General features: G+C 44.1%; 1 protein-coding gene across 1 annotated transcript in view; it reads right to left on the minus strand.

The window, feature by feature from the left end:
* The window catches only part of LOC147684201 (uncharacterized), a 522357-nt gene that overhangs the window by 185956 nt on the left and 310692 nt on the right, over positions 1–25709 (minus strand). The window contains exons 34-36 of the mRNA XM_086942611.1: positions 10834–10967; positions 3608–3772; positions 1098–1253 (exon numbers count right to left, since the gene is read on the minus strand). Of these exons, the coding sequence (XP_086798737.1) occupies positions 1098–1253; positions 3608–3772; positions 10834–10967 (455 nt within the window). The remainder of the gene's footprint in view (positions 1–1097; positions 1254–3607; positions 3773–10833; positions 10968–25709) is intronic.

Genomic DNA, 25709 nt, shown 5'->3' on the forward strand with positions numbered 1-25709 from the left:
ATTCACTGCAGACTGCTGTATTTTAGAATCAATCCTAATAGTCTTCACTTGGCAAAAATCATGTCATATCACGCCTTCGATCATGCGGTACATACCATGGTGGATTAGCAGTGGACAGGAAGCATGCCTAACTGACATGACTGGGAAATAAATATGGACTAGAGTTTGTGGAGGGCAGGACGGATATTCAAAAGACTGGCAGGAGACCTCAAGTATAACTGGCTGCCAAGCTGCATATATATGTAACAGACTGTGGTGCTCATGAGTAATGCCTCGCAGGCTGTGGTAGGTGCGACACGTGCTTTTCAGGTTGTGATGGGCAGGAGGCATCCTTAATAAACTGTGGTGGGAGATTATCATGCTTCAGAAACTTTGGGTAGTGGGGATCATGGGAAACAACCATTACAACGCTCTACCTTTACAACGCCGTCATGACAACACAGCTGCCTTTACATCGTATGCCATTAGAACGCATGCCTTTAGAAAGCAAGTCACTACAACACATGCCATCACAACGAATACCATTACAGCACATGTCATTACAACGCATTATAAGATAAGTAATGGGTAGTTATTAGTTTTAGAGTGGGTATGGGTTTTGGTGTACATGGGGATAGTATTTTTACCCCTACATTATCCAACACTTACCCTACTGTTGCACTCACTGGAGTGGGAATAGTAATTTGTACTCCTACACTATCCAACAGTTACACTACTCTTCCCTAAAAGTATTATGCGTTGTAATGGTAGGATTTGTAATGGAATGCGTTGTAAATGTAGTTTCTAAAAATGCGTTGTGAGGGCATGCGTTGTAAAATCATGCATTGTGATGGATGCTGTGATGTAAAAACCACATTGTAAATGCATGCGTTATAATTGTTTGCGTTGCAACGTCATATATCCGGGTATCATGCTTCTAAGAATGAATTGAGAGAATCATGCTTTGCAGCTTTGCAGCCCCAGAGACAACTATCTAACAGATTTAACACGTGTATGTGAGCACACTGGAGGATTTCAACAACACTTGCACCACAAATCAAGACATTGGTGCCCATGGTGCAATAAGGAGACATTTCAAAAGCAAACGTTATGCTTACCTTAGCATCTTTATCCTTGGCTGGGAATGCTGTGGCATTGTCCCACGTGACCTTGAGGGTCCACTTAGCTGTGTATGAGGTCCTCATGTATTTCTGAATCTTTGCCTCAACGTCTTGGACAAGAGTATTAGTTTCGGAGTTCAGAGTGGTGTACTCCTGTGGAATTTATACATATTCATTTAAATTGCAGGGGAATACTTGCTAAAGAACATTTGCTTCAACATTTTGCCCTAAAGAGAATATGGCCATTTTAAAACTATTATGGAGTGGGAATGTGGAATGCATGCTTGTTGGACATGAAAATGATTGTGTTAAAAATATGTCATGATAACATGTGTATCCCTATTGAAGCATTTGCACACACAAAGACACTGCAGTGAAACTAAAGAGCCCGATAAAGCTAGCATAATGCTCCTTTGAACCCCTGTCTGTTGATAAGCGTCGTTCTTGGCATAGACACATATGCAGGCATGTATTTCTGATGGACAATGCATATTAAGATAACAGAACTGTTTCAACTACCTATTTACTGGCACACTGTCATAGTTTAATGTGTTAATCTCCTGGCACTGTACACACCATCTGACTTCTATATATCTCTTGATTGTTGACTCTGGTTCCCTCTTAACACTTTTCCTCCCCCTTCCTCCCTCTCTCGCATACACACAAACACACACACTCACACATTCCTGTGCTCAATCTTTCTTCCACCCCTCCCTATCCATTATTTTCTCACCTTTCTAGTCTTTTGCCATTTCTCTGTTCTCTCTCCCCTGTCCTTGCCATCTTTATCTCTGTCGTCTCACACCTACCTTCTGCCCTCGTGTTCTCTCTCACTCTTTACTATTCCCACTCTTTCTTTATAGCATGGTCACTTTCCACTCTTTCTACCTGCATCTTCTTCCCTCTTTCCTCTGTTTCTTTCTCTGTGTCTCTCCCCCTCTCTGTCTTCCAGTCAGTCTCTGTGTTCTCTCTGCCTGTCTCTGTCTCTCTATGACCCCTCTCTTCTCCCTGTATACATCAAGCATCATTTTAATTTTTCTTATTTTACTCTGTCACAGGTCTTGCGTGTCACTGTCTGCACCAACTTAATTAAAAATATGTATAATTTTTTCATTATTTCTCCAGCTCCACCTGTATTTTGAGATTTGTTTCCCCTCTCAGGGTCTAATATTTAGTAAATGAGTTCTTTCTCTTACAGTCAGGGTGGCAGCTCCAGTGCAAGACACCTTGGCATGCAGAATGAGAGGTCCACACGTCAACAAAGCATGCCCTCTGCCCTGCCCTGAGACAAATATTATGCAAAATCTTAGGCTTATCTTGTTAAACCGCTTGGATTTCAACTAAGCAGCATTATATTCCCTTGTTCTGTTACTCGTCTGTGCCTTTCCAAGAATGGACCAACCGCAAGCCAGCAAACTATCTCAATGAGTTAAGCACTCACTGCTGATATCTGTGGGTGACCTACAACTCATTCATTTAAATCCTGGCAAGGGTGACCTAGCCTTTCATCCTTCAGAGCTCTGTTGATTGGCTATCAATTAATTTGATGTTAATAGTAACACAAGTAAATTACCATAGTAAACACTTTATTATTGGTGGTGACAGCTGAAGAAAGACAAGAGAGCCTTTTAGCGAAAGGAGGGTACAAGGGGCAGATTTACAATAAGTGGCGCATCCCTGCATATCAGCAGGGATGCACCACTTATTGTGCGCCACCATGCCTCCGCCACCATTGATGCGCGACATTCACAATGCGGCGCACCAATGGGCAAAAACGGCACAGATGCGTGACGCATGGGTGCTGTAAAAGCAGCACATTGCTGGAGTTGCGTCGCAAGCGCGATGCAGCTCCAGCAAAGCTCTGGGGGCCCTATCTTGTTAATGCTTCGTCAATCCTTAGGCCTGCTTCAAGCAGGCGCAGAGTTTTGACGCAGCATGGGGAGCAAAGGGACTGAGTGAAATCTTGTAGATTTCACTCAGTCACTTTTAGGAGGCGTTCCTGCACCGGAACGCCCCTACCTGTGCCAGAACGCCTCATTCTGACGCAGGGCTTTACAACGAGACGCGTCTCCCAGATGCGTCACTTTGTAAGTACCCTGCACAATGGCGCTTCTTTTGCGCCGCCGCTGCGTCACAAAAGTGATGCAACGGCGGCGTAAAAGGGGCGCAAGGAGCTTGTAAATCTGCCCCTTTGTGTTTACATAATTAAGGCATTTCCAACAATCGAGTAATATCGCAGAGGTGGTAGCTGAAAAACCTGTCAACGAATGAAACTTACAAAGAAAACGTTAATCTTGCAGTTTACCCAATGCTCTCCCCATCTCAACCCTATGAGTTAGCCTAGCTCATTGTTCCTAAAGGTAAAAAAACCCTCGCCTTTTCCTCCCTGATTATCATGATGCAACTTCTTCTAAAAGTAAAGGTCATATTTTGAAAACAGCTTATAAAACCTGTCACAGTCCGATCAATAGGGGCGTGTGAGATTAATTCATTTACATAAAACCAACCTGGTAAAATGTAGACCCAACATTTTTGGAGAAATCTGCATTATCCCAAAACACGGCTACCATGGGGACGGGGCTGCTTTCAGTGAATCCGCCTGGAGGGGGGTTCACGTAAGAGAAGACGTCATTGTCAGAGCGCGGGAAAACGATCTGCCCGTTGTCTGTGAACTGGAACAGCAAAGCAAAGCAAAGCATCATCAGTGGGTTGTAGTAAACTTACAAAAACATTGTCACAAAATAAACACCATGGAATGTCATCATGACTAGAGGTTAACATGAAGACCATGATATATGTGATTTTCACCTATTAAGGGAAAACAGTTATATATAAAATCAGTAAATGTGGGAAGTAGCACGCAGCCATGAAAAATGTGCTCTAAACATGAAAAAGTGCTATGAAAGAAAAATTGTGTCAACACAACATAATTATGGAGAACAGAAGCACTTTTATGCTTACAAATTATTTTTGGAAATTTGAAATGATCTAAAAATGTTTTTCATGGACCAAAACAATTTCTGATGTTTTCCACCCATTGCTAAAAATAGCAACTTAGACGGTATCACAGCGACTGTTCCTCTGTTCCAAATCTTGAATTGGAAGATATTAGGGCCTGGCAAAATTTAAAAACTTGCAAATAAAGATTTGAAAACTTGCCAAGCAGTGCACTTCCTTAGTTAACAATGTTAATTACCGGCACACGCTGGTATCCATTCAAACAAAACAAAAATGTACAACAGCTAATAAAAATATCTAGCAAAAGAATTATCCTTGCTACCTTAGGGTTTTTATAGATTTTTTTTACACTTAAGACTTAAGCTAGTAATCTTTGTTTCTATTAAGTATTTCGTGAAAGAGTTACCCCATAGAGGATTTGTAAAGATTTCTTTTACCCTTAAGCCCTGTGCTAGTTTTGATGGCTCCAACAAAATCCTACGCGAAAGTTATTCCACTAATAGAGGATTTTTAAAGATTTATTTTACCCTCAAGACCTATGTCAGTAACGTTTGCTCCTCCAGTAGGTTTTTTTATCTGTAAAACCTACACATATTTTAAAGTTTTTAAAGACAAGTCAGGAAGACGAGGGGATACACTTTGCAACTTAACGTTTATTTCTTGCTAAAGGGAAAGCCTCTATTTTCAACTCTGCAAGGCTGCTGCCTAACTGGTTGTACTTCACTTAATTTAAATTATGTTTGAGGGTAGTTTAGAGGCAGCAAGCGAGGACAATCCTGAAAAGCATTTTTCTATGTAATATGTTAAGCTTTTTCATACTTTAATTAACTACCCGAGTGGAAAAACCTTGGAAATTAGGAAAATTGGCTGGTGGTATGTTATAAATACCTATCTCTTCTGTGTGTAAGTATTGGGGGCTATGATTTGGCACAAAATTTGCCCATACTGAAGGTGTATCAAGAGTGGGATGTTGTCAGAGAAATTCTCATTGGATACTTTGGAAACCTGCGATCCCACTAATAATTGAAGGTGTAGCTTTACACTGAAAAGCTGTGAACCATCTCTTTACAAGTTTAAGACTTATTATGTTTTCTGGAATACCCAGAGTGAAGGGAGCAGGACAGACCTAGCTGACTGCCTGACGGTCTGCGGTACCTTCGCCTTCGTCTTTAAAAAAAGTGATTTGTCTGAGGTTGAAGCCAAAAGTCTCTAGAAGCCTTTGAAAACAGTAGTTTGTTGGCCTGGTGAGGCTAATCAAGAGTGAGGAGTTACAAGCCAGCTTAGATGGAGGAGATCCAGGTGAACCCAGCATTAAAGCCTCTCACAACGTACTTTGGGTAACTCAACATTCATCATATTTACACCTGTGCATTCTATGCATTCTCACACTGCACACAGGGGCCTATTGACAAACTGAATGTTCTTGTATGTAAAGTAGTAAAAAATGAGTACTATTCGAGTACTAGAAAATGCTATTCACTAACCTACACGTGGAGACATGCCCCCTTCCTTTCTATTCTGTGTGGATATTTCTGCCAAAGTGGCACACAACTACAAAAGAGCAAGTCCATTCATCCACAAATTAGACTTCTCAAGTTACAACAGCCCCAAGGGTGACAGGACAGGCTCAAATGTATTCCAGTGCAGCTTTGGAGCAAGTTAGAGCCATTTCTGGCCACTAAAAAGAACTGAAACACACTACCATAGATAACCATGGGGACAGAGAAATAAAATAACACTCAATAATAACTAATGTAAAATAAATGACATGATCTTAACATATAAATTAAATATACATATTTTAGTGTTAAAATGTTGTAGTTAAATATGAATTAACCATATTCTAATTAAAATTTAATACTAGACATACGTTTAAAAGCACCTAAACTTGTACACTTTTAATAAAAAACGTGGAGATAAAATTCGATGATCAACACTACACTAAATAACACTGGAATTCTTGCAGCATAAATCCCAGTTCTTCTGTTATTTTTACTTCTATACCAAAACTAATACCATAATTCACTTCACTGGAAGCAATGTAACAACAGACAATAAGGGGAATTCCAGAATAAATACATATATAAATCATTAGCCCCTACCATGTCGACCCAATCAAAGACTTGGGAACCACAAGAGAAGCTCACGTAGGGAAATTCAAAGACACGGATTGGACCAAGGCCAAAATGGCCAAAGTGGCCTTGCGTTACCTGGCTATCTCATCACAGGCATTGTGGTATTTCCACAATGCCTGTTCTACCTGCCTAGGATGCTAAATGGCAGTAGGGACATACATCAACACGTCAATCCTCAGTCATACTGGTCACAAATGCAAAATACACTTGGGATGGAAGAGGGATGTGCAGTTACAATCAACCCCAATTCAGCCATCCTGGGAATTACAGACTGTATGGGAGGGCCAAGAGACACACCCATAGACTTATAGCAAGAGGTGTGAAGGTAGCAAAACATGATAATGCACAATACTGGCATGTGAACAAAGCAACCGCTTTCACAGAATGGCAAAGAGGACTGTGCCAATGCAAAACAAACTGTCTAGAAGGCCGCGGGGAGGCTTTAAAAACAAAAGAGATTCTAGTTGCAAGCAGAGCAAATATGTCATTATCGATGCAGTTTTAAATAATACTGATAGAAGAATGTACAATTAATATTTGCTGTCTGTTGTACTGAAAATCATTTATAAAATAACTTAGACAAAGTTAAAATAAAATCAGCTATTTATTAACTTTTTAACAAAAAATCATAAATATTTAAAAAAAATCAATCAAGTCAATCAAAATTGTATTTATAAAGCACAGCTTGTCACCTGAGAGGGTATCCAGGCGCTTGCTGAAGGTCGAAAAAGCTAAGTATTGAGCTCCTGAAATCGGTCAGCGTGGGTGAGGTGCAGAGCTGAAGGAGTAGGGTGTTCCAGGCTTTGGCAGTGAGGTGGGAGAAGGAGTGACCTCCAGCGTGGCAGCAACTAATGCGTGGGATCTGGGCAAGGGCAAGGTGTGCAGAGTGGAGGCTCCTGGAGGGTCGGTGCAAGCACAGATGGTGGTTCATGAAGGCGGGTCCTAGTTCGTGGAGGGCTTTGTAGGTGTGGGTCAGGAGCTTGAAATGGCATCTATTCTGGACGGGGAGACAGTGAAAGTCTTTCAGATGCTGGGTGATGTGGGTTCTCTTGGACAGGTCAAAGATAAGACTTGGCAGCTGCATTCTGGATCATCTGTAGTCTGTGTTCGGTGGTGATGCTTTAGTCCAGTCTGCTGGTTCTGAGGGACTGCAATACCGTCTTCCTGATGCTGATGGGGAGCCACTTGAAGATTCTGCTGAGGATGCAGAGTATTAAGAATCAGGCTGAGGTGATGGCGTTGACCTTGAGTTTCTTACAGAGTTTGCTGTAAAGGATGATGCGAGGTTGTGGGCGTGGTCTTTTGGCGTGGGGTTGGTCTGAGTTCCAATGGCCACCAGGAGCCATTCCAGAGGGCAGTATGTTTGTCGAAGATGAGGACTTACATCTTGTCCGTGTTGAGCTTGACACACTTGTCCTTAATCTAGGCTGAAACATTCTTCATACAGTTGTGAAAGTTTGTCTTTGTCGAGGTGGGGGTCGGCTGAGAGCGATAGGACGAGCTGGGTGTCATCAGCATAGGAGTTGATGTTGATGTTGTACGATCCAACATTGTCCGCAAGTGGTGTGATGTAGATGTTGAAGTGGGTTGGGCTGAGGGATGAGCCTTTGGGGACACCACAGATGTTGTGCTTGGCTTGCGATATGAAAGGAGGGAGTTACAATCTCTGGGTGCATCCCGTGAGAAAGAATGCCATCCATCTGAGCACATCATTTGTTATACAAATCTGGCATAGGTGATCAATGAGCGTATAGTGCAACATGTTTAGGCTATAACTTACTTAGGAGATAGCACCCCCTTACAGACTAAATGTAAATAAGGACACACCGCACCTTAAACCTTTCTTACATTAAAAATATTGAAAATTACCAGAGGGCAGGAATAAAAAAATGCGTGCTGCCAGGAAACCATGCTTTGGTAGGTTAGCTTTTAGCAGGAACGATTATCAGATAGGGCAAAAAAACAAGTACAATATGACATGTTAGTATACCATAAAGAACTTCTGGGTCTTCTCACACCAGGTCCAGTTTGTGTAATTTCCATCCTTAGGATTAGGAAACAATGCTTCCTCACACACTTCTCCCAATGGTTTCACTCCAAGACACTGCACCTTGCCACCCTTCTCAAATTCCATTTTGTACCTTCATCTAGCACCACAATGTTTCATTTCATTTTGATTACACTACACATTTGGGATCTAAACAACCGCCAATCTTTTTTGTTGAATTTACAACTCTCATTCACACCATATTCCCCTCCTTGCACCAACTTCTCACCGGCTGAAGTTTCTCACATCTCTTGGCATACTTTTTTTGCCTCTGAGGCACTACTTCAGTTAGTTGTACCTCATCCAGTTCACAAACAGATACCCAACTCATCCATCGTCATCATCCTCTTCTGCTCCCACAGCATCTAGGCGTAGCCCTGACTAACTGTCGGAATTCACATTTCTGATCCCTCGAACATACTTAGTTAAGAACTGATTTAGAGTTTAGGAAATGGGTTAGTCCCTCATCCATATGACAGATATCCCGTCCCTCTTATTACAAACTATGAATATCCTTTGGCAATTGCAATAAGGCAAATGGGACATTCCTTATGTGTTTAATGGAGTAAGCCATCTTCAGAATTCTAAATCAAGTGTCATATTTCATAAATAACTCTCCTCCAGGAACAACTGATGGTTGAAGGATAAAGTTTATTCAATGCAGACAATCTCACCCACTACAATCTGTAGCAAGAAACCAACTGCCACTAACTCCCACATTCCTTACACATGGATTATAACATACCTAGATTCTTTTGACATACATAACATTCTGCATGGCAGGGAAAGAGAAGTGAAATCACACTGCCACCGGAAACAAGCATTGGCAAGTGATAGTCAAGTGACCTGCTGTCTCAGACAAATGTCACATCAAGCCTATAATTTTGAATGACTTGCAGTCGAGGCAACCAATTAGCAATGCAGGGAGTTTTGGTTGCATCCTTCATGGTAAATAAATCCTCAATTGGCTAGTAATCTGCTAATAATTCAAAAGCAATTCCACACACTACTTTTTGAAGTATGGAACTCCCCATCAAAAAGACAATGCTTCCTTCTCAACTCGCTTTATGTCGCTGAATGCCATTTGGCACTCTTGCGACCCCAACAGATCTATCCTTTTTTCAGTAATGCTCTTAAGGGTCCAGTCTGGCTGCAGAAAAAAATCACCAAATTTAGCATTCCATTCTTCCAACCAGAGAAAGCATTTCCAAGGCTTAGGGCTATTTTGATGACGTCCCACTACTCCGTCTTATGTCTTACTCCATCCCTCCTGCCGTAAATACTCTACCGTCACTTCAAATTTATACTGTACATTCATATTGTCAATCAGTACTCACCCAGCTTGGTAAGTACCTTCTCAAAATGTCATTATATTCCTGTTTGCACACTAGCATATCATACTGGAAACATTTAACAGCTTCTGCACGACACGGTGAAACATCATTGATGCGAAAGCCAAACCAAATAGTATCAGTAAAACTAGAAACCGTCCTCTGGCATCCTAAACAAAGTTAAGTAGTAAGACTGAAGCTGCAACTGAAAAGTTGAAGATAGAATGAGTCTCTTCACCTAATGCATCATAAGCAGATGTGAGTAGGGCCCTTCATAGATAGCTGTCAGCGCATCTTTTTCATACTCCATTTTTTGGAAGGGGAAGTGTTCTGTTATTGACAGGTGGGCCATACTTGGCCTAGCTGGCATTGGACCATCATCTGAAATGGCATCACAAGGCCATTCATCTCTGTTTAGGGTGGACCGTAAAACTACAAGGCTTACTAGAAAAAGAAAAAAGAATGTCCCACATGCGCTGTGAGAAAAATACCAGCTCACCAGGAATATTGAATTTTTTTGTATTCCAAAATCATACCCCTATTCAGGAGGATTATCTTTTAATAATTAAAAAATGCCAACTTGCCTCCATGCATAGATGTTCTGTCAACACTGCTTGTTTCTGCTGCAAATGCTCACACCACAGCAGGGGCATATGGGAAGCGGACAATTCACAAAGAAATACATGAGTCTGAGAACTAGTAATACAGAAGAGTTTCAAACACTCATAAACATCTTTTTGGATTGGTCTATAATGACCAAATCCTTGTTAGTATAAGTACAAAAAGCTTACAGCCCTTACTATTTGTACATGAGTATTCCATGAAAAGTACAATTATAGATGTTTTGGGGCCAATTCACAATAGCATTGAGAGTATGAGAAGTAGTACTACAAGAGTACTACTTCACACACTCCTGCACACACTCCTGAATGTCTTTCTATATTGACCCCTATATGATTTTCTGAATTTATGAAACACCCTTGCAATCTTGTCCCACTCAATAGATTTACTGCCCACATAAGTAATGTACTGTTCTGTAGAAAATAGTGAGACAGATTATAAAACAACTGAAAACTTTAAGCTCACTTGTGTCAATGTATCACACTAAGCGTTCAAAGCACAACAAAGGTGACAATTTTATGTCTTTTGAACTAATATTAAATATTAAACACATTCCTAATTCTATAGCATATTGGTTAGTAGTTGTTTAATAAAAGTAAGGCAAATGTTATGCATGCAACAAGCAATCAGTATAGACTCACATATAGGGAAGTGTACAGTTGTCTTCCAAATGGAAATCCAATATCAGGTTTAAAAAGACGTGAATTGAAATTTGGGGTCCTCCGAACAAATTCTGTGTCACCGGCACTCAATCCATAGGAGTAAAGCTGAACAGCTGAAACAACATAGCATAACCTTTCAGTATATGATGCACAATTGGTCCAATCAGTCAAAAAATTGATATTTTTATATTTGTTTTATATACTTGGATTATTAGTTTGGAATATTTCTAAGGGTCATACCTTCTGTAAGTTATCTCTTCTTTGGGCAAATGTAAGAGGGAGGAAATCTTCCTTTGTAGCTTCTTTTGTTGACATCCATTCAATATAGCCTTAGAACCCGATGTAGGGAGTTGTACCGGCCAGTAAAGGCCCGCTGCAGCATTAACCCCTTGCATGCTGATGACGGAGCGGTTCCGTCATCAGCTACGGGTGAGCTGTGCTGATGACGGAACCGTTCCGTCATGACTCCGCCCACGCAAGGCGGAGTCAGCATGGGCGGGGAATTCCCTCCGAACGCAAGGGGTTAAAGGCTAGAGCCGAAAGGCCTTTAATGGCCGTTAGAGCCTGTTACAGAGGGCTCTAAGGCTACAAGAACAGTCAGCTCCTAGAGGACAGAATTTTCTAAATTGTAAAAGAAACGGCCTCACAGTACCGAGGGGTGGCAGGGATGGGGGGTTTAGAAACCCATTGGGCTCTGTGAAGCCTAACATTGGAATATTGATGCTCTGGACTTGTACCATCCATTAGAAGCCCGGAGCACTCGATTGTCTTCAATGGGGCACTCAACATTCCAATGTTCTAATATAGAAGTATTTGGAAAACTGGCCTCTGATTACGTGCATGTTTGATTTAGCTGGATGTGAAATATGACTTTGTCAATGTTGCTTTGTATGCTTTAAAGAAAAATTGAGTCCACCCAATGAGTATGCAAAAGACTGAAATGTGGAACATAGTAGAGTGGGTTCCTACACCTAGAAAAATAGAAAAGTGGTGTCTCTACACCTAATACATCAGAGTCATATGTGGAAATGGACCCTTCACAAAATAAGGCGCTGTATTTCCCATCACATCTAATATTATAAATGTTACTGCTAACCTTAGCCCATAGCATAAGAAAAATTCTAGGAGAAAAAGCAGAGCCATTGTTTAGTAATGTATACTTGAAAGATATATCTAGCTCCCCCTGCCCCATCACTTCCACACTATAACTCTCTCTGAACTCCTTGTTCACTAAATAAAGAAGTTAAAAAAAAGCAAAAAATACAGGGCATATTTTTTTAAAGCATACTTTTATAGCAGCCTTTCAAGCCCATCTCTTGCACCTCCATATTGGCAACAGACTGATTGCCAGCATGAATGATATCCAACTGGTCTTACTGAAATTTTTTTAAGACACAGCAGCAAAACTCATCATAGGATTCAAGAAGTAAAATCACGTCTCATCCACCTTGGGTTAATGAGCTTTTTTTTTTTGTTGAGAATTTTCTATCTTGGCCTGTCAATCGAATCTCTTGTTTCACGCTTTAAAATGCTGAAACTCCTATGTGCCACATTATCGTAAATTCTTGCGTGTCAAGGACAACACACAAAGGATTGACATTAAATCCAGGACATAAAGAGATGCAAAAGCCAGATAACCAAAAAATTGCCTTCTCAAAAAACACCAATGTGATCTTGAATAACTACTAGAGGCAGGACAGGCCAAGTAGTCATTTCATGAGAGCTATACAAACATTTTTTTTTAGAGGAATTCCTTCTGTTTCCTTGAAATACCAAACAAGAATGTACCTTCACCCAACAAATGAAAAGATGTCTTAGACTTAAGTCTATTGGTAACCTGAACTGTCTTTCCCAATAAGCGGAGTTTTCTGTGTCTTCCCAGCTAGGCTTGGGCTATGTCTGTGACAAACAACTTACTTAACTTCGGTAAAGTATTATCTGGTAGATATAATATCTAGCAGCAGATTTCTTACCTTTGAATTTCCCATGGGTCAGACTGGGTTCTGCAACTTTTGCATTAGCAGTACCCAAACGCTCCATCAGATGGCTTTGTTTGGTTCAGCGCGTCAGCCTCATCGGCGCCGGGAGTGAAGTCACGGTCACCTATAGAGGCGCCACTGAGGGTATACAACGTTTAGCACGCATTTTTTACAACGCATTACCATTACAACGCAGACATTACCACGCATACCATTACAACGCATTGCGCTGGGGGGCGCTCTAGGATAGGGAATAAGTTTAATTTTATATCCAACACCTTCCCTAGTGTCCACGGGGACTGGAGTTGGAATATAAAATTATACTTACCACTATCCAGTACCTCAAAGCGCTATGCGTTGTAACGGTATTCGTTGTAAATACCGCGTTGTGAAGGTATGCGTGGTAATAGTATGCGTGCTAACATCATACATCCGCCACCGAGGCACACAAATGTCAGTTATTTTGCATGACTTTCCATGCCAGGAGTGGAAAGCCATAAATTGAACTGATTAGTGTGTGTCCAAACTACAGCCCTGAACGGCGAACAATCGTAGCTGTAGAATTGGGTCCGCAGAGCGGGGAGGCATGGGTGGGTCTGAAAGGAATCTCCACCTAGATATTATCTCCTAAGGTAAGTAACTTGTTTATCAGATAGACTTCGAGCTGCACATCCTTACCTTTGAATGAAAGAATGAATAAATGATTTATAAAGAACCAGAATCACCCCCTAAGCAGTATCGCTGCGCTGAAGGCGGCTGAACACCGGACCAGTGGATTCAATTGCAAAGGAGTTCATGTTTTGAGGCATTTCCTAAAAAGGGGAGATCTGTGCACTTTCGAAGGTTCACGGGCAGGAGATTCCATTAGAGAGGAGCAAGAAAGAAAAATGCTTTACCTCATATACAAGACTTCCTAAAATGGAGGGTGATAAGGAGGGATTTCTCGCTGGAGTGTAAGGATCTGCTGGGCTGATAGGGGATGAGTTTATCAGTTATATAGCTAAGTCCTTTGCCATTTAAGGCTTTATGTACAATGCAACAGATCTTAAACTTGATTCTCTGGCATATGGGAAGCCAGTGTAGTCAACGCAGAAGTGTAAGAGAGGCTGTTATGGATGGCATATTCTGGACCAGTTGGGCCGCAGTGTTTTGGACCACCTGAAGTTTATTCAATAAAGATTCCTTTGCTTCAGCCAGAAGTGCATTACAATAGTCCAGCCGACTAATGACCAGTGCTTGAACCAGAGTTTTCCACACAGCTAAAGGGACGAGATGGAATACTCTGCGCAAGAGACTCATCATATGAAAGCAGGTGCCAGTGGTAGCCACTACCTGATCTTTCATAGTGAGAGACTGGTCTAAACGGACACCCAGATTTGTCACCACTTTCTTGGGAACCAGAGCTATGCCTAAGTCTGACTACCACCATTCTGCCAACCAAAGTGTTTGGGAATTACCAAAGAGCATAATCTCTGTCTTATTAGCATTCACTTGGATGCAATTGTCTGTCATCCAACTAGAGACTGCTTTAATGGCTTACAAGAAGCTGGTTTGGTGGATGTAGTGTTATTGAACGAGTTACTTACCTTCGGTAATGATGTATCTGATAAAGACACAGTCTAGCTGCAGATTCCTTAACTTAGAATATCCCCAGGCGTCAGACTGTATCTGGAGCATTTTTCTCAGCAGTACCTCTGTGCGCCGGAGGACGGCACTGTATGGCTCCGCCCTGACGTCGTCCAGGGACATGACGTCAGTTGAGCCAAATAAGTCCCTCCCGACGCGCTGACTTCAGTTTTCTTTGGGGAAACCTTTCTGCACCTCTACTAAACCTGTGAAAGTGTGGGAAAAGTGTGCCAAAAAAGATGAAAAATCATTAAAACAATGACAATAAGAATAGAATGGTGAGTAACATAACCATAAAAGACAGTTAAAGAGAACAGTATACTGAACTGCATTGACAATAGAATGGTGAGAAACATCACCATAAATGACAGTGAAAGAGCACTGTATACTGAAAGGAAATGAAGGGAAAGCAGAGTACCCGCTCTTGGAAACAGTCTTGCAAAAGCGAAAACTATGCCCTCCTATGAGGTAAAACGGCATTTGAAATGAATGTCATGGCAAACGACAGGAAGTCTACAACAACAGGATGTAACCGTGAAGGGCAACAAGACCGGAACCACATGACTCCTGATAATCGACCACAGGTCTGCAACAACAAGTAATATGCAACCACAAACTCTATGAGAAACATATTGACTGAGGCACAGTCAAATAGACCCCGAACCAATTGACTGTAGCAGAGACAAGAGACGGAGGGAAGAAGGACATGAGTAAGCCCCACACAGGAAGAACCAGGGTGTAGCAGCGTAGAAGGACATATGAACCCACCAACTAATCACGTTAATGGGTGGAAAATAACAGATAAACAGAATGAGCCATCCTGCCCATGTGGGAGGCGAAAGAGGCCATCCTGCAGGAAGACAAAAGTCATCTGGAAGAAGACAAATGGGTAAAATTCAACCTGAAAAGATCCTGGCAGAGAGCTGGGAGGATGGGTGGACATTAAGGAATCTGCGGCTAGACTGTGTCTCTAACAGATACATCATTACCAAAGGTAAGTACCTTGTTCATCTGATAGAGACATCTAGCCACAGTTACCTTAACTAAGAATAGATACCAAGGCCGTACCCCATTGGAGGAGGGTCTTTGACTGAAACCCACTAAATTCCAAAGAGAACTTAGTCGCCAACAAGTTGACTCGGTGGGGACAGCAATGCCAGTGTGGCGGCACCAGATCATTAAGCCCTGTAAGGAGCAATAAAACAAGGGGAGGCAAAGGAACCACAATCCGTCAAGGGACGGTACAAAGCCTCTCCCGTCCAGACAGATAGGAAAGGAAGCACCGAACAAGAATGGTAGTGCTGAATGTGAGAGAGTCCAGAAACGTTTGCAAAAGAAGGTGAACTAAGCACCGGTCCAATGGAGCCACAAGATAAAAACCCATAGAAGGGACAAGACCGTATGACAAAGTCAGAGCATCCAGGCTGAGCATTCACAACAGTGGATGCATATAAAATGACATGTGAGGGACAGATGTCACCATGCAGAGTTATATAGAACCATGACTACCAGGAGATACATGTATATGGAGGACATGAGTACACATGAGCAAACAGTGTGTACTATGAAAACCACACAGCATGTATGTAAATGCCCAATGTAAGGTAATGTTAACAGCACGGATGCGTCAGCAGAGAGAGAGAGAGGCGCATCCCCAGGTAGTTAACCAGCCAACCAGCGACAGGGACCCGGCAAAGCCGGACACACATAGAAGGCTCACTCCCAAGAGCGAGGGAGAGAAAAAGGGCGAGAGAGAGAAAAAAGGGAGAGGGAAGCTGGGGCAAAAGACCTCAGATACAGCTTCAAAGAAAACCCTTGTATGTGTGACCATTTGTTGTGTGTAGATCGCAAGACAGATATACATATAGACATGTACACATCTATTAAAAAATTGAAAAGGGCTTGCAGAGCATGCCCTAGAGAATTGAAAATTGCAAAAAACACAGTTGATGGACAAAATGTAGAACAATGTCATACATTCACCCCAGTACAAGGATCTGGGCCTAAATCCATCGTTTTTTTGCACTCCACTGGGGTGAATGTATGACATTGTTCTACATTCTGTCCATCAACTGTGTTTTTTGCAATTTTCACCCAGAGAATTGAAGAGCGCACCATAGGTACCAACAGTACTGGTGAAAAGCCTAACAGGACAGAATAATTTCCAGACACGTAAAGCGACATCAGCTACATGTCGGGGAGGAACCCCGGTCCCCCATGTGACAGACAGGGAGACTGACCACTACACAAATGAGGAATGAGTCAGTACTATACATACATAGAGTAACAGGAAATTGTATAACGATCCATATACAAAGAGCGCACAATGACAGTGAGTATCCTGAAGAGAACTGACAACAGTAGTAGAAGCCCGGAACAGAAGTATCTGAACCCCTGCGCGGAAGGGAGCAGAGGAGCTTTAACCCCTGCCCGGGAAGTGCATTGGAAAGTAGGGCACAAGACAACGTACAGCATTGACGTGTCTGCTGGGGATGCCACTCCCCATAGATAAAGACCAGACAGGGTCTGATCCACAAGAAAAGACCAAAGCACTTCCCCACCCCATGGAGTGGAGAGTAGAAAGTAGCTAATTTAGCGGCGCAAGGGATATCTCAGGCACCCCATGACAGCGAACATACTTGGGTGTACCCACATGACGTGCCCGTATAGAACACGGAAGAACTGTGCCGGAATGGAACTGAACAACATGCCCCCAACGGACACTTGTTGACGGCAATGACAGCCAACGTAGGCAAAAAGAGAACAGCGAAGCTGAAGAAACACTCCAGGGTGAGAAGTCATGGCAGAACCCAACAACACCTTGAAGAAGTCAGCATCCACAGATGCAGGTGAGTGCTACGGACCAACCGCAGATAACAATGCATAAGAACTAAAAGAGAGTGATGCCAACCTGTGGGTCCCACCAGGGGGAGGGAGGAGTCCTACAATAGCTGGAACAGACCACAGTCTGATCCATAGAACAATTCATCCTAAGAAGACTCCGTAAGAGCCTATGAAGCTTCTCGGGCAAGAATGGACTTCTATATAATGGTCAATGGATACCCCACATAGGGTAAGCCTCATTCCCATAAGCAAGGGGCACCTCTTGAGTCAAACTCATAGACAGTGGACACAAAAAGAAAGTAGAACCAACTGACCAGCTACACCAAATAAGGGCAAAAACGGCGGAATAGCCGTAGAGACCGTCTGGGAATTAACATCATGAACTCATTGACGGATACCAGAACAAGCAGAGACAATACTGCATATGAAAGTAAAAGTCTGCAGAAGGACTAGTAAATACAAAGTCATGGAAGCACAGACATGAGACGGTGGACTGCTGAATCAGCATGACTGTCAAAAAGGGCAACCCCATCAAGGGGCAAATCCTTGAGTTGCTCTTGAACATTTTTAGGGAAACTGCCATCGCACAGCCAGGCATGGCGACTCAGAGCAACTGACCTGGCCATTGCCCGACCCACAGAGTCAGTGGTGTCTATGGCAGTTCGAATAGAAAACGGTGTCATTTTCCGGCCATCATGCAGCAGACGATCCAGGTCAGTATGGGGCCCTCTAGAAGAGATGGAAGAAGACGCGTGACCGAGTCCCAAAGGGCAAAAGTAGCCCGTGCAAACAGGCAAGATGTGTTCAGAGCACAGAGGCCCGAGCTAGTGGACGCAAAGATATGATGGCCACACAACTCCATCCAGCGAAGATCCCTAGTGGGAAGAAGCAGAGGGGGAGGAGAGGAAGGTAGCAAGGCTGAGACCGCTGGGACTACAAGTCCTTGAGCCCTAGGATGGAGGGACAAACAGACAGGGTCATCTGGAGCCGGGCGATGACGATGTGCTATAGCCCGATCCAAAAGGTGTCCGGATGAGGGACCTGCCCATGTCCCAAAAAGGGTGTCAAATAATGACCCGCCAAAAGGCAGCAAGGGCTCAACCTCAAAGGCATCCTGGTGGATTAGATCCAATAAGGGATCAGAAGGCAAAGAGACAGAGGGAGGCTGCATGTGTAAAATATCTGCAGCCCTGCGAACAGCCCTTGCAAACGCTGCACTAGCCTCTGTGGCAATTCTAGGTGGCGACAAAAACCATCTGTAGGGGACGGTTGGAGGCCAACCCATCCACCAGACAGTAGAGGCTCAGTAGCCCGAGGTCGATCAAAGGACTATTGTACTATGGGCACCTGCTCTGAAGAGCACAAAAACAACTCTGGTTTGGGGAACCCTCAGGGGCCTCATCCTCAGAGGGTTATGCAGAGATGTCACAGGAGGGCTTGACGTCCGACTGGGATGCCCCTCCAGGCCGTGTCCCTACGTCGCACCAACTCCGGAACCAGAGTCAGGGCACTCATTCGGCGCCAAGGGCAAACCCAACCTGAGTCCCTACCCCCTCTGTGGGGTCCTAAGACACTACAGGGCGAGGGGGTGAACCAGAAATGGACTGAAAAGAGCCCGAGAATAGGCATCCATCTGGGCTCGAGTCGCCCCAACAGCAGCAAATGGTGGGTAGGGGGGCAGACTCCTGGGTGCCCGTGTCCGGTAAAGACAGGGAGCAGCGGATCCCACCATCACGTTTATGCAAGGCCGACAACCTCCATGACTAGTGTTTGTGCTTACCTGCATCAGGCGAATGACGTCCACTGGAATGACTCTGTAACCAGAGCCGAACAAGCGCCCCGCTCGAGATGGAGACCGGCGACATGAAGACTCCGAGCAGGACATCCAGGCAGTGAGCAACTTCATCCGACACTCCCGCACGGACTTCGGCTTCAGCTGCCAGCATGCGTCGCACTCCTCGAAGTTGTGGTGCTCTCCCAGGCACCACATATAGATCGCATATGGCTCCGTCGTTGACATCTGCCACGTACAGGTCTCACACAATTTGAAGCCCGAAGGCATCGCACACTGTTCCCGGACGCTGAAGGCAGGGAGAAGGCCTGAAAACAAAACAGGCCGGAGGAACCGCTACTCCTGGATCCGGTTTGGGATGCGGAAAAGAAGAAAACTGACGTCAGCATGCCGGAAGGGACTTATATGGCTTCACTGACATCATGTCGGGGACGATGTCAGGGCAGAGGCGTGGCGCGCAGAGGAACCCCCCCGGGGCGCAGAGGTACTGCTGAGAAAAAGTCTCCGGATATTCTGAGTTAAGAGATCTGGGTGTAAATCCATCGTTTTTTTGCTCACCACACCACCCCAGTTCAGACATGGCCATATGCAAATCAGCCTTGACCCTGTGCCTCATGGGAACAGTTCAGCCCGAACTGCCAAGCCATGTCTTCCCAGGACCAGAATTAAGCATCCTACGACCGGTTTCTGGCTAGCAGCCGTCTTCAGCCAGGATCGCTTGACTCCAGTGGCGTGGAGAGCACGGGACTCACGTCTGAGCATACCCGTCTCACTCGGGGTGACAAATGCCATAACAACAGTTGATGGACAGAATGCAGAACAATGTCATACATTCACCCCAGTACAGAGATCTGGTGATGGGTGTGTTGAGCGAAACAGTGGGAAGAAGAGAAGACAATGTGGGAGAAGAAGAAATAGGTGAGGAGTGGGGAGAGGTGGAAGCGGGGAAAAAGGCAGAAGTGGGTGCGGGGCGTCCAAGGGTCAGCAAAGAGTGCAAGAGAATCAGTGGCTGAAAAAGCAAAAAAGGAAAAGGGCTGGAAAAACAGAAAGTGCTGAAGAAATAAAGAGAGCTTAAAGGGCTGAAAAGAGCAATATAGCAAAAAGAGGAAAAAGGCTTATCAAGAAAATCCGAGTACATTAAGACGAAGGAAGAAGTCGTGAAGGAGCAAAAGCAATGATGCTGCGCAGCAGAACAAGCTGCGTCAGGGGAAGTAAAAAGTGGGGCCACAGCAGCCAGAGAGAGAGACACACAGAGAGAAAGCAGAAGCAAAAGTTGTAAAATTGAGAAAGAGAGAGTTGCAGGACAGGGGAGCGTGCCTCCAGTAAGCAAGTAGGTTTCAAAAGGGCTTGGCCTGGTAGGAGGACCGGTCACAGGTAAGTGTTGGGAATTTGGGCCTAGGCACATGCTCACTGGCATCGCGCAACGGCTACCATTAAGTAGGCTCTGGAAGGGGGCAGAGGGCAGGGGTGGTGGGCATGCTTGAGTGTTAGAGCAGGAAGAAGAGAAGATGACACAGGAGAAGAAGAAGCAAGTAAGGAGCAGGGGGATGTAGTAAAAAAGCATGCCGGAAGGGCATAGGTGGCAGCGGTTGTTAAAAATCACATGAGTAACGGTGACTAAAAAAGCAAAAAGGGCTAAAACAGGCTGAAAATACAAAAAAGAGATTTAAAGGGTGAAATCAGCAAAGAGAGCTGAAAGGGCTGAAAAGGGCTAAAAGATGAAAAAGGGAAATAAAGGAAATGATAGGAAAAGAGGAAGGAAAAGGGATGGAGGAGCAAAAGAAGCAAGACTGCGCAGCAGAGCACAGTGCAGCAGTGGAAACAAAAAGTGGGCCCAGAGGAGCCCGAGACTGAGAGAGTGCGAGGCGCAGGTGAAAACCGTGAACAGAAAACACAGGAGAAGAAAACGTGTGCAAAAGGCACAAAGAAGGTGTGACAGAGAGGGAGCAAATGGTGTGAAAGAGAGAGAGATCTGAGGAACAGAGGCAGGTGTCTCCAGGCAGCAAGTCGGGTCCGATAGGGAGGACTGCATGGCGGACTGGTCAAAGGTAGGTGTGGGAGGCTAAGCCTAGGCACCTGCTCCGCTCCATCTAGATCAGAAACACAAATCACCTCAAAGTGGGAAAATCTTTGGTCCTGGGGACGTTCACACAATAGTGCCCAGTATCAAAATTAGCCTCTGCCCACTTCTTTGCCACACAGATGATTTTCCCTATCAACTCCTTGGCCGATGCCAGAGCCAGCTTCTTGGTGATGGTGCTATGGAATCAAAGCAAATGGTAGGATGGTGCTGTAGCCAGTTTGATCTACTACATAGATGCCAGGGCTGAGATCTATCCAACATCGTTTGCCAAAAAGCTCCTAACTGCATTTGTTCGGCTAAAAGATCCCGGAATACCAGTCTCTTCTTTTTATGAGCTTGAGTGTCACATGATGTTAAGGAGGAATCCATTACTGGAAGCAGCTTTGAGACTCTGAATGGCCTTTTAGCAGGATCAATGCCTCACGGTAGAAGAAAACTTCTGCTACCTATGGCACTTTTTATGATCCCTGTGGGAAGATTTTCTCGGATAACTTTTCCAGGAATGTGATTTACATTAGTATGAGAGAGTCTGCTTATAAGCGACTCTGTGAGACTTAGGGTCACAAGATGTCATGTCCTGATAAAAGATACCACATCCAGCCATTTTGGGGTTCTCAAGGGACATTTTCTTCTGGCACAACCTGCAGAGCTGAAAGGCCTGAGGTTATTTGATGCGCTGAGGAAATATAAATTTTATGGTCAAGTTGTGATCCCTATCGTGTACCCCACCGTCTCCATGTACCAGCTTAAAGTGCATGTAACTTCCCTCCTGTGCCAGCTATGAAGACGCAAATACATTTGCGTCCAACGTTAACATGTCCTCTTTCAGACCCACCCTGAATGGGTTGAATAGTCCGTTCCTAAGTATGCTATGCCAACGTCTTTTTGTAGTGTACTTTACACGTTTTTCAGCTCTGGCAAAGTAGGCCCTGAATCCTGCCATCAAGCCTTTTTCTGGCTTCTGACTCTGAAAGCCTCAGCCCAGGCTGTCTCTGTACCCGTGAACTCTGACTTACTTCCAGCGCGGCCCACCGCGCTTAGCTCAGCCTGCTGCCTGCCAAGACTGACTACAACCTTCGAATTATCTGTTCCGCTCCTCGAAAATGCATTCCTGCCTACTAGTTTAAGTAAACATCCCCCCAGCTGCAGAGCAGAAGGGCCGGCCTCACTGTCTCCGTGCAAGTAATTCATAGCCTCTGTTACCATGCTCCCATGGAAGGACCATGCCCCCACGCTTTTCATGCAGACACTTAGGCGCTTATACACGCACTCACAGTCAGTATAGAATAGCTTCTGCCCCAGAGACCTTTTCCGTTCAGATAATATGGTTCCCAAACATCAGATATCAGATATGATAGAAGTACGAGTTGATCTGACATGCCAGACTTCTGTCTCTTTCCGCCAGTGTAAATGTCAAGTCCCCTGCACCCTCCAGTTTCCACGTCAATCACACGTCATGCAGCTGCGCGCGCATCAAGGCCTCAGATTTCTGCTGACATTACAAGATTCTGCTTTGTTGCCACCCACTTATGATACCTATCTGTGACGTTTCTAGCACACACCTCTATGTTCACGCCTAGTTCACGCCTTCTAATTACGTATCACTACCACGTGAATGCTGTTATCTTGTTTCTCTCAGCTGTTACGCCTACTGTATTGGTTTCTATAATGTAACTTAAGTATATAAGCTATGTATTGTCAATAAAATACTGCTCTATCCCTTCCTGAACCACTTGTGGTTGCAGGAACATGATATCCAGTTCCGGAACGATTCCTTTTTAAGGAATAAAACCCCTAAAAACTCTAACACCACGGACTCTGTTTTTTTCTTTCCGATTGAGTTATTATTGATTAAGTACTTACCTGCATAGAAATTAAGACGGTAAATTAAATATTTACGACATTTTGGCGCCCGAACAGGGACCCCTCCCCCACCCCACGCGCCGGTTGGTGCGTTGCAAACTCTGTCCCCTGCCATCAGTTAGACGGAAACTACGCATACCGGCAGGATTTCCTGTATCTCCCTCTGGCCCACGGAGGTGACGAAGACCGCAATCAGCACCCAGACGAGGCGGTGAGGAGTGCGGAGGATCCCGACCAGAGCCTAGCCGAAAGAAGCAAGGTCCGAGGTGTCAAGAGGCCCACCAGTTTCCGAGGTATCCACGTGTTAAGTCGAGTCAAGTCCGGTCCAGTCCAGTCGAGTTTTCCGAGGCCTTCTGTTTCCGTGCTTCCCGGTGAGTACCATTGCTGGGACGTATCTAGACGGGTTTGGGTACACAAGTCCGGTCTGCACTGTTTTAGACAGTGTATCTGTACTGTTTAGCAGTACATCAGTTATTCAAGTTTTTGCATTGTCTCTGACAGTGTATCTGTGCTGTTTAGCAGTACATCCGGTATAGGGGGTAGTCATATATGTCTCAAATGTCTTTTCATGTGATTAATGTCGTGGTATGAGTGTGACTGTTTTAATGTGCATTATTGTGTTCTTGTATAACTAGCTGTATTCAGTATTAAGTAGCAAGGATTGAGCATTCAGTACTAAGTAAACAAGATGCCGTTTTTCAACAAGTTAAAGCAGATAGGAACTAGGAAAGGGATACTAGAGGAAGAAATTCCTATCCCCCCTAGGGACACTCCTGGAAATTTTATGTACCACAAGCATGGCTTAGATGCCATATTGTATCTAGATTTATGGGCCGATTATACTAAGCATCTAGACGAGAGACACAGATGGCCTGTTACCGGAACATGGGATGCCGAGTGCATCATGAAGGTAGAGGAAGCACTATGGAAAAAGAAAGCCAGACAATCTCAGAAAGACGCCATAGAGTTTTGGCGTAAGGAATCACATAAGCGTGCTGAAAAAGCACTACGTAGAGAAGACAGACTTAAAGAATCAGATAAAGCCCAAGAAAATGAATTAGTTACTGAAGGGATCCGAGTAAAATCAGAGCAAATAGACCGCGCACGAAACAATCTCGTAAACGGTATGTATCTCGTGGCCGAGGGTTCGCCTGAGGCCACTTCAGAAATACCGAAAAATCTGCCGCCACCATTGGTTCCAACTAAAGTAACTCACAGGACCACTAAAGACATATTCCTGAATTCCTATCTAGAGGATGTAGCACCCGCTTACACCAATCTGCCTGTCCGCGTCCCGCCTACTGACGGTGACGGAGGTGGCAACCCGCCACAACTGCAACCAGGTTTCCCCGTTCGACAGCCCATCATTCCTCCACCTCCACCACTTCCCGCACCTAAAGTTGATCTACCGAAACCGCTTCTACCTGACCCTACTAAAAGACAAATTCAAGTACAGATACAGACTCCACAGAGAGATACTGTCCAAGCTTCCGCCTCAGGAGGTGCGATAGGGGGTCTTCGGACCCCGCCATTAACACACAGATTACACCTTAGGGATATGCAGAGTCCTTTCACGTTCAAATCACCCCGTCTCGACATACTCAAAGACCCACTTGCAGTTTGCAGATATGATCCAGTACCCGGCAAAGACGATAGAATGATGATGGCATCACTACGGTTACGACATGCTGCAGATTTACCTACTGTTATTTTCAGGAATGAAAGAGCACCTAGATAGAATATATCACTTTGTTCAGACTGGGAAAGACCCTGAAAGTATTAAGGATGCCATGGAGCATCAGAAAGTTGACACTCAAGCATATATACTATGTTTTTTTATAAATTGCCTAATAAGAGAACGAGACAGGCCTGAAACAGAACAGGATGAATTAGATGCACTCAACAAGTGGGGCCAAAATATATCTGAAGGAAAACATGATAAGGGGAGTTGCATTGCCAGTATGTACAAGAGAATAAGAAAAGCAGTGATAGAAATACACGAAAAAGAGAAAGAAAAGGCTTCCTCCGAGGAGGAAGAAGAACTTGAAGAACCAGAAAAGACTACAGATATGATAGCGTATGTAGGTAAGGGAACTTACCTTAGGAAAGGCATTCGTCCAGAAAGCAAGAGAGTTTTTCTCTCTGGCATAACCAAACCGAATTCCCCTGAACATCAGTTCCAAGAGACTGATAAAAGGCTTCGAGACCGAATAGGGTACCATGTACTCAATTCTATGGATGAACAAGAACTGGCCCGGTCAGCAGTATTATGGGCTGACAAACCGAACATATACAATGATGACACAGTAGCGCAGACATTTCTGAACCTTTCCCCAGACGAGCAGAAATTAGCAGGTGTATACATGATTCAGCACCTCCTCACGTTATACAGAAACCAACATTCTGATCCAGGTCCCTTACACGATACATTAGAAGCACTACTCATGGATAGATGGAGAGGTCTAAGTACCAAGTTAATACAAATAATTCTAGAACAACGACATAGATATAACACTTTCGTAAGCTCCGAATATGTTCCCGCTCCGCCCCCAGAAAGAAAAATGTATCATATGGAACGTCTGCATGGCATTGAAAGTCAGAACCCCTTACGAGAAGTGCATCCAGTTATGGGTGACGATCATACCTTGAAACGTGTGTATGTACACAC

Source organism: Lissotriton vulgaris, chromosome 11, assembly GCF_964263255.1.
Source record: "Lissotriton vulgaris chromosome 11, aLisVul1.2, whole genome shotgun sequence".
In the NCBI taxonomy this organism is placed as follows: Eukaryota; Metazoa; Chordata; class Amphibia; order Caudata; family Salamandridae; genus Lissotriton; species Lissotriton vulgaris.